Source organism: Neovison vison, chromosome 5 (genome assembly GCF_020171115.1).
Source record: "Neovison vison isolate M4711 chromosome 5, ASM_NN_V1, whole genome shotgun sequence".
NCBI classification, from domain to species: domain Eukaryota; kingdom Metazoa; phylum Chordata; class Mammalia; order Carnivora; family Mustelidae; genus Neogale; species Neogale vison.
Window position 1 is genome coordinate 7921747 of NC_058095.1, and position 13842 is coordinate 7935588.

The 13842-nt window shown below is 54.9% G+C and overlaps 1 protein-coding gene across 3 annotated transcripts in view; it reads left to right on the plus strand.

Moving 5' to 3' along the window:
• SLC39A11 (solute carrier family 39 member 11) overlaps positions 1-13842 on the plus strand; it is a 321461-nt gene that overhangs the window by 252445 nt on the left and 55174 nt on the right. For all 3 annotated transcript variants that reach the window (XM_044247527.1, XM_044247529.1, XM_044247530.1), the window contains one exon: positions 5874-5943. In XM_044247527.1, the coding sequence (XP_044103462.1) occupies positions 5874-5943 (70 nt within the window). The remainder of the gene's footprint in view (positions 1-5873; positions 5944-13842) is intronic.

The window sequence follows — 13842 nt, forward strand, 5'->3', positions numbered from 1 at the left end:
TGTGGCTGCTCGACCTCGCTCCCAGGACTGAGCTCATATTTAAAGTTGTGTGTCATCTGGCCAGAAGGGTCGCCAACCTCCCCATTCCTTTCAGCCCAGCCTGCTCTCGGCATCCACAGTCATCCCAGCCTGGGGAGCCGCTCAGCCGCTGCAGTCACCCCTCTTCTCCTAGGGAATGATAGTCTCAATGTCCCTGTGGTCAGACATTTCAAAGCCCTCCTCCCTCAAGGTAATTTCTCCCCGCCTCTGGCAGCAACTGGAGAGTCATCTCCTCTCGTTCTGTCCTCAGTGGAGATGAGAGCAAGGAAGCCATCCTATTTCATATCATTTCTCCGCCTTTGGGATCGGTGGTGGGTATGTTGTTTGTTGGTTGGTTGGTTTTTTAAGATTTTATTTCTAAGTAATCCCTATACCTGAATTGGGGCTCAAACTCACAACCCTGCACATAAGAGTCACCTACTCTACAGACTGAGCCCGCCAGGTGCCCCTGTGGCCTTGTTTAATAATACTGAGCCCTCACGGGATGTGAGCGGCTGTCTTACTTTTCATACTTTGTAAGTCAAGGAGAAAAAGTCCTAACCTCCCTCTTATTTCCTGCTCGTCTCTGTGCTGACCTTCTCTGACGGCTTTTGCCTGTGCTGTCTAGAACTGATAGCAGGAGCACATCTGCCAGAGACCCCACCAGAGCACTGAGTGGCACATACCCCAGAGATCCCGTGGCCCCCGCAGGGCCATCCTGAGATGCAGGGAAGGAACAGCATGGATGCCGGAGGGAGAACTGAGGCTTCCCAGCAGCGCAGACGTGAACAGACAAGGTTTCAGCTCGCGGCGAGCCCGGCAATAAATAGCCCCCAGCACGAAAGCCACCCCAGAGGCCTGTGATCAGGAGCTGCGGGGAGACAGTCGCAGAGCCCAGAGCAGGGACGTGAGACCCCCGTCGTCTTCAGTCCTTCCCTGAGTGCCCCTGGACACTCGGATTGTATTTCAGAAGCATCTCTCTGCTGAGACCACGTGACAGCTCTGCGCACGTGCGGAGGAGCGGAACCAGGCAGGGAGAGGAAGCGTGTCCCCACAGCAGCCCTGCTGAACCAGATACCGCATTTCTCTGCACTCCTGTCCTGGCGTTCCCTCCCATCCCCCGTGAGACCTGATAGCCGTGACCGTCAGGCAGCACTGAAATGTCACAGATGTCACCGTTTCAGAGGCTGGCAAGGTCTGCTGCAGAAGACCTGCGAACTCCCCCACCATCCCACCCCCGACACCAGCCGTGACTTTGAAAGTGAAGAAATGGTGAGCCCTTGATGGAAAAAGAAAATACTGGTTGCTGTGGTCTGAATGTTTGTGTCCTCCCCAAATTCATACGTGGAAATCCTGCACCCCGATGTGATGGTATCAGGAGGTGCTTAGGTCACAAGAGTGGAGCTCAGGGATCAGTGTCTTACTGCAGAGATTCACGAAGGGTCCCTGTCCCTTTGACCACATGAGGACATGTCGCTGAACCAGGAAGCAGGTTCTCAGCAGAGATCGCGTCTGCCAGCATCCTGGTCTTGGGCTTCCCAGCCTCCAGAACCGTGAGAAATGGATCCAGAAATGGATCCGTGTGACTTATCTGCCATCCCATTCATGGCATTTCGTGATGGCAGCCCCAATGGACCAAGACACTCATTTTTAACTGTTCACTTTCCTACCACCTACTTAAACTCTTAGAATGTTCTAGAATAGTTTAAAACGGATGAAGAGTACCTCTTGGTCTGAGGCGGGTGGTTCTCAACAGGGTACGGTTTTTCCCCAGGGGACATGTGGCCGTGCCTGGAGACATTTTGATTAGCGCCCCTCGCGGGTGTTGCCAGCATCTAGTGGCCAGAGGCCAGGGACGGCACTTGGCATTGGGCGACACCCAGGCCGGCCTCCTCTGACGCAAGGTCAACAGTGAGAAAGCCGCTCTGAGCACATCATCGTTCTCCTTTCATTTTTCTAGGAACCTTGAACCGTCTACCAGGACCTGGTCGTAATTCCTTTGTTCTCTTCCCCAGTGGGTGACGAGGAGGGATGGAGATTCGGAAGGGCGGGCAGCTGGAGAGATGGGCACCCGCACCCCGCCTCCGTCCCCTACACCCTCCCCGCCCACCCACCCCAGGCCCTTCCACACACCCCTCCTTCCGGCAGAAGAGAGGAGTGGGTGGGCCGGGCCCCAGAGCCTGTTCCCCACTCTGCATCCAGACCCCCACTACAGGGCTGGCGACCCCCACTACAGGGCTGGCATTTATCTTCTCTCTTTGCACCAAGTTAATAGCAGGAGGTGTGAAGAGAGCCAGTGGCTTCCTGATAATATTCCAGTCACTTTGGTTTCTTGTCTTAATTACCTTCCTAATTTGCACTTTTGGGGGACACCTGGGGTGTGAGCTCCAGTCGGCGCTTTTTTCTTCTGCTCCTTTTCCACCCAGCGGGTTCTTTCTACCATCTGTGGATCTTAAGTATCTGCCTTAATTCTCTTATTTATGTTCTTTCCGTGCGGGTAATTTGTCTTGGTCTTTCGTTGGTTTCTCTCCCGGGTGTTATCCTACCTTCAGACAGGGGAGCTACTGTGTTCCCTTTCCCCATTGCCTCTCCTTCCCCTGGCGGAGGTTGGGGGTGGGGAAAAGGGCTTTGGCCCCCTCCCCTCCCACGGCAGCTTGCGCTTTGGGGGCTGGGGGAATTTATCCCTCCCTTCCCCCAGCCCAGGGCAGAGCCAAGAGGAGGGACGGGCTCATTTTGCAGTTCTTCGCAGCAGGGTGGGGGCAGAGGGACTGTGCATTCTTTTTGCGCCAAACCTCTTTGGGGCACGGATTCAGATACCAGCTCCCGCCACCCGCACCTGGGAGAAAGCTGGGAGCGCAGGTCTGGCAGGGTGGGGTGGGGGAGAGTGGGGGCCCGAGATTCAAGGGTTGGTGCTGCTTCTTGAGGCTCCTGTCCCTGGGAGTGGCTGCTTTTTCTCCTGCCTTAACTGGGTACTCCCCTGCCCACCCTCCCAGAGCTACTGAGGGCATTTATGTAAGTCAGAGTGCTGGGGCTTTCTCCAAATAACAGGAAGGCCTTAGTTTGCTAATTAATATAGGTCCTGTGCCTCTGGTCTGCACCATCATTTACTTAAAATGACGAATTAGAGCAACCTCTTTAACAAAAGAGTAGACCAACTGTTGTTTATAGTTTAGAAAAGGAAATTTTTTTCAAAGGAAGGGAGGGATATGCCCTCTGGTGTCGTAAAGCACCCCTTAGGCCCTCCCTAGTTTTTGACCCCTGGAGGGGGAGGGGAGCAGGGGTCCCTGGTGAAGCTCTCTGCCTCGGAGACCCCCAGTTACCTCGGAGAGTGGGTTGAGGTCTCGGCTGTGTTGGCACGAAACAGAGTTGAGAACAGCAGGTCTGTAAACAGTGGCCTCGCTGATGCTAGCAGACTGGCCAGATGCAGGCAGCTCGAGGTCCTCCAGCTTTCGGAAAAAAGGGCTTCCTCCATTCTTTTTTTTTTTTTTTAAGATTTTATTTATTTATTTGACAGACAGATCACAAGGAGGCAGAGAGGCAGGCAGAGAGAGAGGAAGGGAAGCAGGCTCCCCGCTGAGCAGAGAACCCGATGCGGGGCTCCATCCCAGGACCCTGGGATCACGACCCAAACCGAAGGCAGAGGCTTTAACCCACTGAGCCACCCAGGTGCCCCTCCATCCTGCTGAAAAGGATGCCCGGAACCCCCAGACATAGCCTCCCAGCCCAGCCTGAAATCCCTCTCTCCCCACTACCCAGCCCCTGGAAGCTTGTCGGGTACATCAGGCAAATCTGGAGATGGTGAACGTGCATCCAAGACCCTCCCTGGAGCTGTGGTTTCCTCTGCACCCTCAGAGGACATCTCTGAAAGAGACAGAAAAGAACGCACAGCCAGGGAAAAGGAAGAGCTTGGACCTCAGAATCAGAGCCCGTCTGGGCTCTCAGACCAGCTCCCCCTGACCTTTCCTCTCCACTGGGGAAGCAGGGGGGATGATTCCCACCTTTCCTTCATGTGTCTAGCCCAGCGTCTGGCTGCAAGTGGCCACCGGCCCTCCCATTTCTCAAAAGAAAGACCACAGTGACCCTAAGGTCTTGAATACAAAGCTTAATATAGAATCAGATTCATCTCAGGGGAAAGACATGCTAAATGGAAGCTCGGCCTTTGTAAAAAAAATTTACATTAGGAGCCTTAAAAATTAAACAAACATAAATCCATTTTTAAAAGCTCAATTTTGAAACGTCTGGCAGTGTTGGCTTGGCTGGCCGTCTCAGCCCCAGAGCTCATTAGAGGCCCTGTCTCGGGGGCTTGTCGGCGGTTGGCCACGCTGCGTGTCGTGCATGCTGGAAGGGTGCTGTCTGGTTTCGGAAACACTGCCCCAGACCCCTGAAGTCTGAGTCTGACAGCGGCCCAAGAGTCATGCCACATGATCCATGGGGTTTCCTCCCCTCTGAAGTCCTAGGATTCTGTATGTCGTCATTGGTCATTATGAGAAATATGGGAAGCATCGAAATACGGAGTATCAGAATCCCAGATTCTCAGTGAGCAACCTCCAGTGGCTATAGCCTCCAGGAAGCCCCCCCGGCCAGAAGACTGAAGCACAGAGGGGAAAATGAGGCAAACAAAGAGCGCTTTCTGCCTTAGCAGGGTCTTTGAACGCCATACCCCACTGCAGTTTCTTGATGACCCAGACTGGGTTATAGGCGAGCTCTTAGGCCTTAACATGGGACCAGTCTGAGGAGTCCTTTGTCTCCACGTGCCTCCTAGAGTCACCATCGCAAGCCCAGCATGCCCCAAGGAAACGAAACGGGACACAAAGGACAAAAAGAGGCATTTCAAAGAGGCAGTGAATCCTAAAAGAAGACAAGCCCTTCTCACTTGGTTGATTTCCCCCTCTTCTCTCTTTACAACACAGAAGTTCTCCTGGCCCTCACACCCCTTATTTCTTGACTCTGACCAATATTGGTAGGTAGTCCCCTTTCCGGCCTTGATTCAGACGGGCCTCTAAACTCTCCCACAGATATCAGGAAGTGTTTTAACCTCATGGGACTACCCCTCTGATCCCAGGCCAGTTCCATTTTTCCATAACGTGTCCCTCTGCGTCAGGTTCTTATAGACCAGCATTGTCATCCACATGTGATCAGAGTCAGGGTGCTGGCAAGCTTGGAAGGCTCGCTAGTCCTTCTGGAAAGGCTTCGGGAATCATTTTGTCTTTCCCCAAGCTTAAGCTAGATGATAGCCACACCGTCTCAGAGGAGATAGACTAGGACAGTCTACCATTTCAAGATGGCTCCTCAGACGTCTGGGAAGACATCACTGGGCTACCCCATCAGCCTTGGATATCGTGTTTGTTGAGAAAATAAATCCCTCTGTGTTTAGCTCAGGAGTCCGTAATCAAGCTCTTTCTGTAAAGGGCCAGACAGTAAACATTATAGGTCTTTGGGCCATACGGTCTCTGTCACAGCTACTCCTCTCTGCTGATGACGTGCAAAACCAGCCATAGACAACTTGTCCACCGACAGGCATGGCCGTGTGCCAGCGAAGCTTTATTTGAGAGCACTAAGATGACGTAATTTTCATGTGTCCTGAAATCCTATTCTTTCCTTGATTTTTTTCCCCCCAATTATTTAAAAATGTGAACATTGTTCTTAGCTGGCTAAGAACAGAAATAGGCAGCGGGCTAGGTTTGACCCGCAGAGCATCGCCAGCCAAGCCCCAGCGGAAAACTCCAGTTGTGCGGACTTTCTGTCGGGACAGCCTCAAGCGGTCGCACCTGACACGGTGAGGGCAACGAGCCTCATTCGAAAGTCGCTCCTAACCCCTCATGGTTTTTTGTGTTTTTTCTTAATGTCTGTTTCAGAGGGTCTCGCTGTCGGCGTTGGATTTGGGGCCATAGGGAAGACGGCATCTGCCACCTTCGAGAGTGCCAGGTGAGCCAGCACCCCGAGCCCCACGGATGGAAGTGGGGGCGAGGTCAGGTAGGCTTCCCTGAGAGCGGAGCTCCGTCAGAGAGCAGGCGCACGCCGCACGTGAAGGGGAGCTATCTGACGGGCAGCCACTTTGAAAACACCCACGCGCGTATAATCACCTGCATCCCCCAAATTCTTTAAGTGTATAAAGACTAAACACCAAAAAGACCCCCCCATACACAAAAAACAAAGCCAGCTCTGGTGCTCTCTGCTGCTCCCTCCTTTCGAAGCCCACCCCCTTTCTCTCTCTGGACACTGCACTGGTTCCCCCTGGGCTCCCCCGTGCTCGTCGGTTCCTCCGCAGGTTCTCCTGAGGGCTTCTCATCCCGTGGCCTCTTCTCAGATGTCTGTGTTGCCCAGGAGCCATCGCTGGGGCACCCTTTCTCCCCCACTCGGGGAGGCTCCTCCATTCCCAAGACTTTATTTCCCATCTGTTTGCTGGTGACACCCACACTGGTCTTCAGCCTAGATTGTTCTCCGGAGCTTCGTCTCCGGGTCCAGCTGCCTTGCAGACAGGTCCACTTCGATGTTTCTCGGGATCCCGGTGCTCAGCGCATTGCCTCCATCTGCGCTCCTGCACAGCGCGCTTCCCCGGCCCCGCCTTGCCCCGCCACCGACCTAACCAAATTCATGGCTGTCTCTGACGCCTCATTTCCATAGACGGTCACCACACCTTGTAAGTTCTTCTCCCCTGCCACCTCCCTGGCATTACACGGGGCTTAGGTGACGCTACAGCCTTGGGACCCCCCTAAGGGACTTATCCTTTAGCCATCACAGAGGTGGATTCTACATGGTCCCCCTGCATCCACAGAACCATAAATACTACAGCCTTCGGGCTGGAGGAGAGTAGGGGGAGCCTTCCATCCAAGGCTGGCCAACTCACGTGCCTTCAAGAGACCGAGGGGCGCAAAAATGCGTGCACACTGTCATCGGGTGGAGACAGCTGGGAATGGTGGAGACGGAGGCGAGCCTCAGCTAGACAGTGCGGGAACTCTCGGAAGGCACAATTGTTTTAAAAACGGACCTCATGTTACAGAGGTGGCCCAGGGGCTGCTGGTTTCGAACCCCCACATCTAGCTCATTTCACTGCAATCTCAACATCGCCACCCCCCGCCCCACCCCAAGGCAATGGCCCCACCTCCTCGGGTGATCGACTGTCCCCCGTGCTTGTCAGGAACTCACTTCTCCCAGAGCCCCTTTCGCGCGCTTCCCGGGCAGCCAGACCCGCGTGAGGCCTCTTTCTGCCCCATCACCTCCGTCCAGCTGTTCCCTCGACTGACGCGGGGCCCCTGTGTGTGAGGTGTCATCTCTGCCCGTCTCCAAATTCTAATGCTGCGTGTTAGGGGACATGTGTGCTCCTTGAAGCCGCAGACGTGAGTGTGGGCTGGCATGTTCCAAGTCGAAATTTTCCCTGTTCTCAGCTTCTCATTCCCGCCTGTCAGGCTCGCAAGTCACTCCAGCATCATCTGTTACCGTGATGTCTGTTGTGAAAACCAAACGAGAGGTAGATGCAGGGGGCGGGGCAGGACTGCATAATGTGAGCAATGTCACCCACATCGGGCGAATGGTGACTCACAATGCCCGGCAGACTGCTCTTCTCGGGCAGTGGGAGAGGGTTGGACCGGTGTGTGGATTTGGCCTTGCTTAGACCATGAGAAACTTGAGAGTCCGTGGGAGCCGGGGCCGGGGGTTCAGAGCAGCCCCGAGGCACTGGCCCTGGAAGCATCCGCAGGCCAGGTCCTCCCAGGGCACAGGCACTGCACACGTTGTGATAAGTCTGTGGCCCACAGGTGACAGCCCTGTCCCCCCACACTCACCCTCTACCCCTGGCCCTGGGCTCACAGGCCAGGCTTTCAGTCCACGGGCACCGTGTCCCCCGGGGACATCAAGATATCAACTTGGATGGCCCTCTCTTCTCTCACCTGTACTCTTTGCTCATCTTGATAAATATTTTTGAAGAAAGTAGAGCAAAAACCCTTCCAACCCGGCTCCTCTCTTCCCTTTGAGCAGGCTGTCCCGGAGTTATGAAAGCCCCGCAACAGGACCCTCCCACTGGGATGAGCAGGGGCTGAGGCCCCGGGATTGTCAGCCTCCCAAGTCCCCCGCTGAATGAGCTGCTGGGGTGTGCTCCCACCCCCGCACTGTACCCACCCCCAGCCACGGCCTGTGGGGCACAGACATTGGGCTCTTCCGCCCAGAGGCTGTCCCTCAAGCAGACCCCACCCTTTAGCCCGGTTTCCCCACCCAGAGATCCACATTTAATTGGCCCTTTGGGTTCCTCCTTCCCAGATGCCTGTGATCTTACTCCTGAGTTGGGGGAAAATGCATAGCAGCCCCCAGGCCGGGCTTGTGAACTTTCTCGGCCCTTGGCTCACGGTTCAGTTGAATTTCCAGGGGAGGATAGGGACCAGCGGGTGGACGAAAGGGAGCGAGGGAGAAGGAGAAAGAAAGCGACATGCAAATAATGCCAGAGGGTGGGCGCACGAGCTAAGTCATCAGATGATTAAGCACGTCGCGTAAAAGAGACAGGTTTTGCTTGATAAAATTCCAGCTCCGTGCGGTGCAGAGGCGGCTTGCCTAATGCAGGCCACAGGAAGGTTGAAAATAAAGGCAGGAGAGAAGATACAAGGTGCACGCTGACCAGCACGTGTGGCAGTTTTAGAGTCAGACAAAACAGACTTGGAGGCAGAAGCTGCATAAAGAATAAGGTCAGTGGTTCCCAAGGAGAGAAACGGCGCCCCTGTGCCTGCACGCACCTGGCATCGTTAAGTCTCCAATCGGCTAAGAACAATGGGGCGGGGTGGGGGGAGGCAAAACTGCCGTCCTGGTGAGGGGTTACGGTTCCCCTCTCTGGCGCTGAGAAGACATGGAAAGTGAGCACTAGGTACACCGCGGACAGAAGTGGGGCCCCGACCTGGCGATTAGACAATCTCCATCGTGTTGAAGCACACACAGGCACGTGTGTCCCAAAATTGAGGAGAGCGCTGTGTGCCGCAGAGAAGGTCAGAGCGCCCCCAGATCAACACCGCTCGGACCACAGGCTGTGACCTCGGTGTGACATTACTGCAAATCACAGGAAAGAGCCAAAACAGTTGGTTAGCGGTCAGTGAACCCTGGAGGCACCGTTAAGATGAGCGGACGTGAGCTCCGGGGGTGGAGGACGGGGATCCAAACCCAGCGCATGTCCCTTCCCCCGCGTCACGGGCCCTTCATGGAACGTGGGGTGCTTCATTGGGACTGTGGGGGCGGGCCGCCAGAAGAAGCAGAGACGACAGAGGCAGGGAATGCGATCAACGGGTGCCCAGGTCAGTCCCCAGGGCGTTTTTAGGGCCAGGGGAGGATGGAGTTCACATGGTGCTTTCTAGAAGGTAAGCTGAGGAGATCCATCATTGAGCGAGAGGTTGGCAGTGAGGCTGGGTTCTGACGCAGGAACATGACAAAACCCAAGAGGTGATTTGAACAGCAATCTGGCTCTGATGGGGTAATTGGGGGGAGGAGGGAGGCGGACCAGTGTGAAGAATTCAGCCCCCGGACAGACAGGTACTGACCACCGGCAGCTGTGCACCTTCATAGCTCCCAGGAGAATAAGGGATACGGTGACAGCGTGGGAAGGAAGGAGGAGGTTCTCGATGCAGAGCCGCCCGAGGCTGGCTGTTGGCTGATTTTGTGGTGTGGAAGGGAGAAGGGAGAATTCAGTTTCGGGCAACAGGGAGACGTAGGTAATGCACCATGGAAGGGCCCAGAGGGGGACAGTACGCATTTGCACGGACTTGGGAACGTGTCCCTGGTGTGAATGGGTCAAGCTCACGGCTGTTCATTTCGTGCAGAGGGTCAAGCACCCTGCAGCTCGTGGGCCGGGGCCAGCCCAACACCCGGGGCTGGAAGTGGCATTTTCTTAGAACACAGCCGGCACCTGCTGGTCTCACCTGTCGTCTGTCGCTCCGTCTGTGCTGTGATGGGTGAGTTGGGTCATTGCCACAGAATCTCGAGGCTGAAGGCTGAGAATATTTATCATCTGGCCCTTCGCAGGCAGCCTCTCATCTAGTGGAAGACCGTGATTTTAGTTCAGATCCATCATCTAAGGCTTGGACACCACTGCCTTTTGTGCGGCCTCTTTCCTGGGCTCTGTGTATGATGCGCCTGACAGCGGAGGGTCTCTCCTCGCCTGCCTGGCTCCACAGCCACCAGGAGAGAAGAGAAAGGTGCAGAGTAAATACTCCAGAGCTGGCGCCGTCTTCAGTCTTCCGTTCGGGACCCCGGCAGGACGCGGGTGCGTGACTTGTGTGCGGCTCCTGCCACCTAGTGTTCTGACGCTGTCACTTCACCTTCACGGCCCCCTCCCAGGGCCCTCCAGGAGCTCCCTCCACCTTCCGTCGTCACCCCACAGCTTGCCGGACGCTCTCCATCCCGCTTGCAGTGTCCCCCTGAATTACGAAGAATCTCAGGCGACGAGGGGCAGCCCGTGGTTTCGGGGAAACGCGGCGTTCTTCTTTCTGATCTGCTCCCGTAGCAATTTCTTCTGGTTTCACCACAGAGAAATTCTTCAGACCGCGTGTCCTTGGGGAGTTTGCTCCTTAAACAGTTTTCCTTTCTGAAGTGGCATGACCTCCCAAGAACGTGTTCCCTGGAGAGGAAACGTGCCCTCCGCTCTCCCTTGACTCCGTGGCAGGTGTAATTCGAACCGGCGGGGAGAGCGCGGTTCGCTTTCATAGCAACTGTTCTTCACGCTTTGAGCACGCTCCGTGGGAGGTGTCTGTCGTCCTCGAGCACACCCGGCCGGCAGGTGCAGCAGGCTGTGTGGAGCCGAGGAGGCTGGCTGGCTGTGGATCCCCAGATGATCCAGAAGCCACATCCCCAGGGCGCGCCTGGGCCGGCTAGTGCTAACCCACAGCCAGATGCTTCCAGGTCCATTGGCCTGCGCTGCAACCAACTATGAGGTCATTAAGTTACAGGGGGTGGTGAGGACATCAAAGTAAAATTTAAAGTGTATGTTTGTTTACCAGATCAAGGAGCAGGTTGTAAGTCAGGTGCTTTCCCCGTCTTAAAAACCGCTACATATGTTGGTATATTCATGATCACTTAAGACAGCGGTCATTGGTCAACTAAGCAGACATTTGTTTAGGAACAAAAATGGCAGGAGACACGTTTTCCTCGTCATTAGTCAGCGGTCCCCAGTTGATGCGTATGTCCATGTATAGAACTTATCTATTATGTATGTTTTTCTTTCTGTCCAACTAGTCTCCCTACTTTGGTTCCAGTAAATTCTTGAAAATGGGTTTGCAAGTTAAGGGTAGAGAAGGTTAGGAGCAGGTGTCCTGTAATAGTGGGGAGGGGATCTTGGAAATCTTGGAGATCTAAAGTGTAAACTTCTCCATCTTGGAGATCTTGGAGATCTAAAGTGTAAACTTCTCCATCGTAGTTCACTCAACATCTGCCGTTAACCAGCTCCACAGGTCCAGCCACTCTTACATGGTCCCTAGACCTCCCTGTGGCAGGACCAGCTCCCAGATTCCAGAAAGTTCTGAAGAGACTCTCCCTCAGGCGGCTGGTCTGGGTCTCCCCACTCACCCATGGAATTGGGTCTCACTATTCCCTGCAGGGGGAAGCCAAGAGCCCAGCCCAGTCCCTCTGGAGAGTGGACTTCAGCCTGAAAAAGCAGAACCCCGGTATGGGGACAGACAGGTGCCTGGAAGAGGAGATACTTCCACACCTTGACCCAACCGCCGCAGAGTGGCCCACACCCTCTCCCCTTCCCCGTGCCACACACCACCCCCCCACACCCCTGCTACTTATCACTCCAGCAGAACTGGGAATGAACTTTTGTGCTGTTCTGTATTTGCAACAGCAGATCGTGCTCTCAGTTCTATTTTCTGCCAACAAGTTCTTCTCTTGAACCCATCAAGCTGCCTAGCCTGGAATTCTAGAGTTACCGACTGGCAGCGCTGTCTCAGAAATTTTCCTTCCTGCCTCACCCGGCACTGAGTGCTGTACCCTGAATGCTGGGAGAGCCCCTGGAATTTGCAAGAGGCAGGCAGCAAGCAGGTGGTGCACAGCGCCCCAGTGCGGTGGCTTGACATTGCGGCCACGTGATGAACGAGCCGTGAGGGAGGGGACGGAAGGCTCCGGAGACCCGCGGATGTGTGAAGCCCTGAGCATCTTCCCCAGAGGTCATACCTACGAAAGCTGAAACTGTGTACTATATAGATACAAGTTTATAGTTTTCATGACGTCTTTATATTCCAGCTGGTGGTTCAGCAAGGAGGGCTCTTTCCAGTGGTCTTATTTTCAGCGTCTGCTTAGCAACAAAGTTTTTCAGTGGCTCCCCCACCCCCGCCAAGCCGCCCCCCAGAGAGGAGGGGGAGATGGGGAACAACAGGAAAAGGGTAGGAAGCCCCTCTGCGCCAGGACATCAGCACCTGGAGGAAAACAGCAGTGCGGACGGACACCCCCAAATCTGTTAACGTTTCCTTTAGGGTGTTTTAGGGGTAACACATTTATTTTCCTAGTGACTTAAAGAAACCAGTGTTATAAAAGTTATTATACTGGTCGTGAACGTAAGGAGGATGAGCCTAAAAGCCTGCCACACCCTTGGGCCGAGCCAGACGCAGACAGAGCCGTTCCTCCGGCCGATCGCAGAGCCGTTAGCTCCTGAGAGCTGTGCTGAGCGCTCCCTACAAGGTTCTGTGTTGGATTTGGGGGGGATATTTTTTCCCCTTGTCATTGTGCACCTCTGGAAGTGCCCCTCCCATCCTGGGAACATCTGGAGGCTCTCAAACCAGCCTCCAAACAGTCTGCAGGTGCCTCACTCCAGGAGGCTGGATGGCCAGGAGCCAGGAGGGCTGGGGGCTGGGAAGCAAAGGGGGGAAAGGAATGGTCTCAGCTCCTTCTTCAGGGTCCTTGTCCAAACCCCGGCGTTCTTACTGTCCTCTGCCATTTCTTTCCCAGCCCCTTCCTCCTTCCTGTGGGTCTTTACGCTCCCAGCAAGAATGGCGTGGAGCAAAAAGCATGAAAACGTAAAGGCGTCTTGTCATTAGGCCCTTCCAGCTCCTGTGTTTTGTCCCCGAGTCCTGCCAGGCTTTTTCTTTGGCCGAGTTATCCTCTCAGAGGACAGGGTGTTCTCGCACATGCTTTGCCCTCCATGTCCCCAGGTCTGTGCAAACAAATGTCATTGTTCCCTGGAGACCTGAGAACTCTCCAGCTGATGAGACGGAGAATCCGGACCTTCCCAGCCAACTGTCTGCGAAACGTGCCCGTCGCGGGGCCTGCTGCCCTCACGGGCAGCGCCGGCTGGATGGAGAGATACACAGGTGGAAGAATGAAAGTCTGCTGGTCACCTCCCTGTCACCTGAGATTGTCCATGAGAAGCTGTTTCATCTTAGTCTGGCTTCACCCACGTGTCTGGCAGACTTTCCGCCCTTCTCAGGACCGCTGTGATAAGTAACATCATTTTAACGGAAGAGCCACCAGAAAGGAGACAAAGAAAAATCCGATGGATTTGGGAGCGTTCTAGAAGTCGGGACTCTTCACTCCTCTGCTCGCCTCTCCTGGCACACATCATCATGTCTCAGGTGACCGTCAGCTGTGCTGGGGCACACTCCCAGGAAGGCCAGCGACATCCCTCATCCCCTCCTGCAGGCACGAGAGAGGGGATACGTGTCTCCCTCGGAAAGCTGGTTTCCTTCGAAGGGTGAGGACGTTCTCTGATGTGAATCTCTGTGTGTTTCTATTCGTATGCCCATCCCTCCACACACACGGTGCTGCAGAGACAGAAAAGCACCCACAAGGATTACTAGGAAATGTGCGCCTTTCAGGACACTGTCCTTCCGGTGGTACCTCCGGGTCAAGCGGGTAGGACTCGGG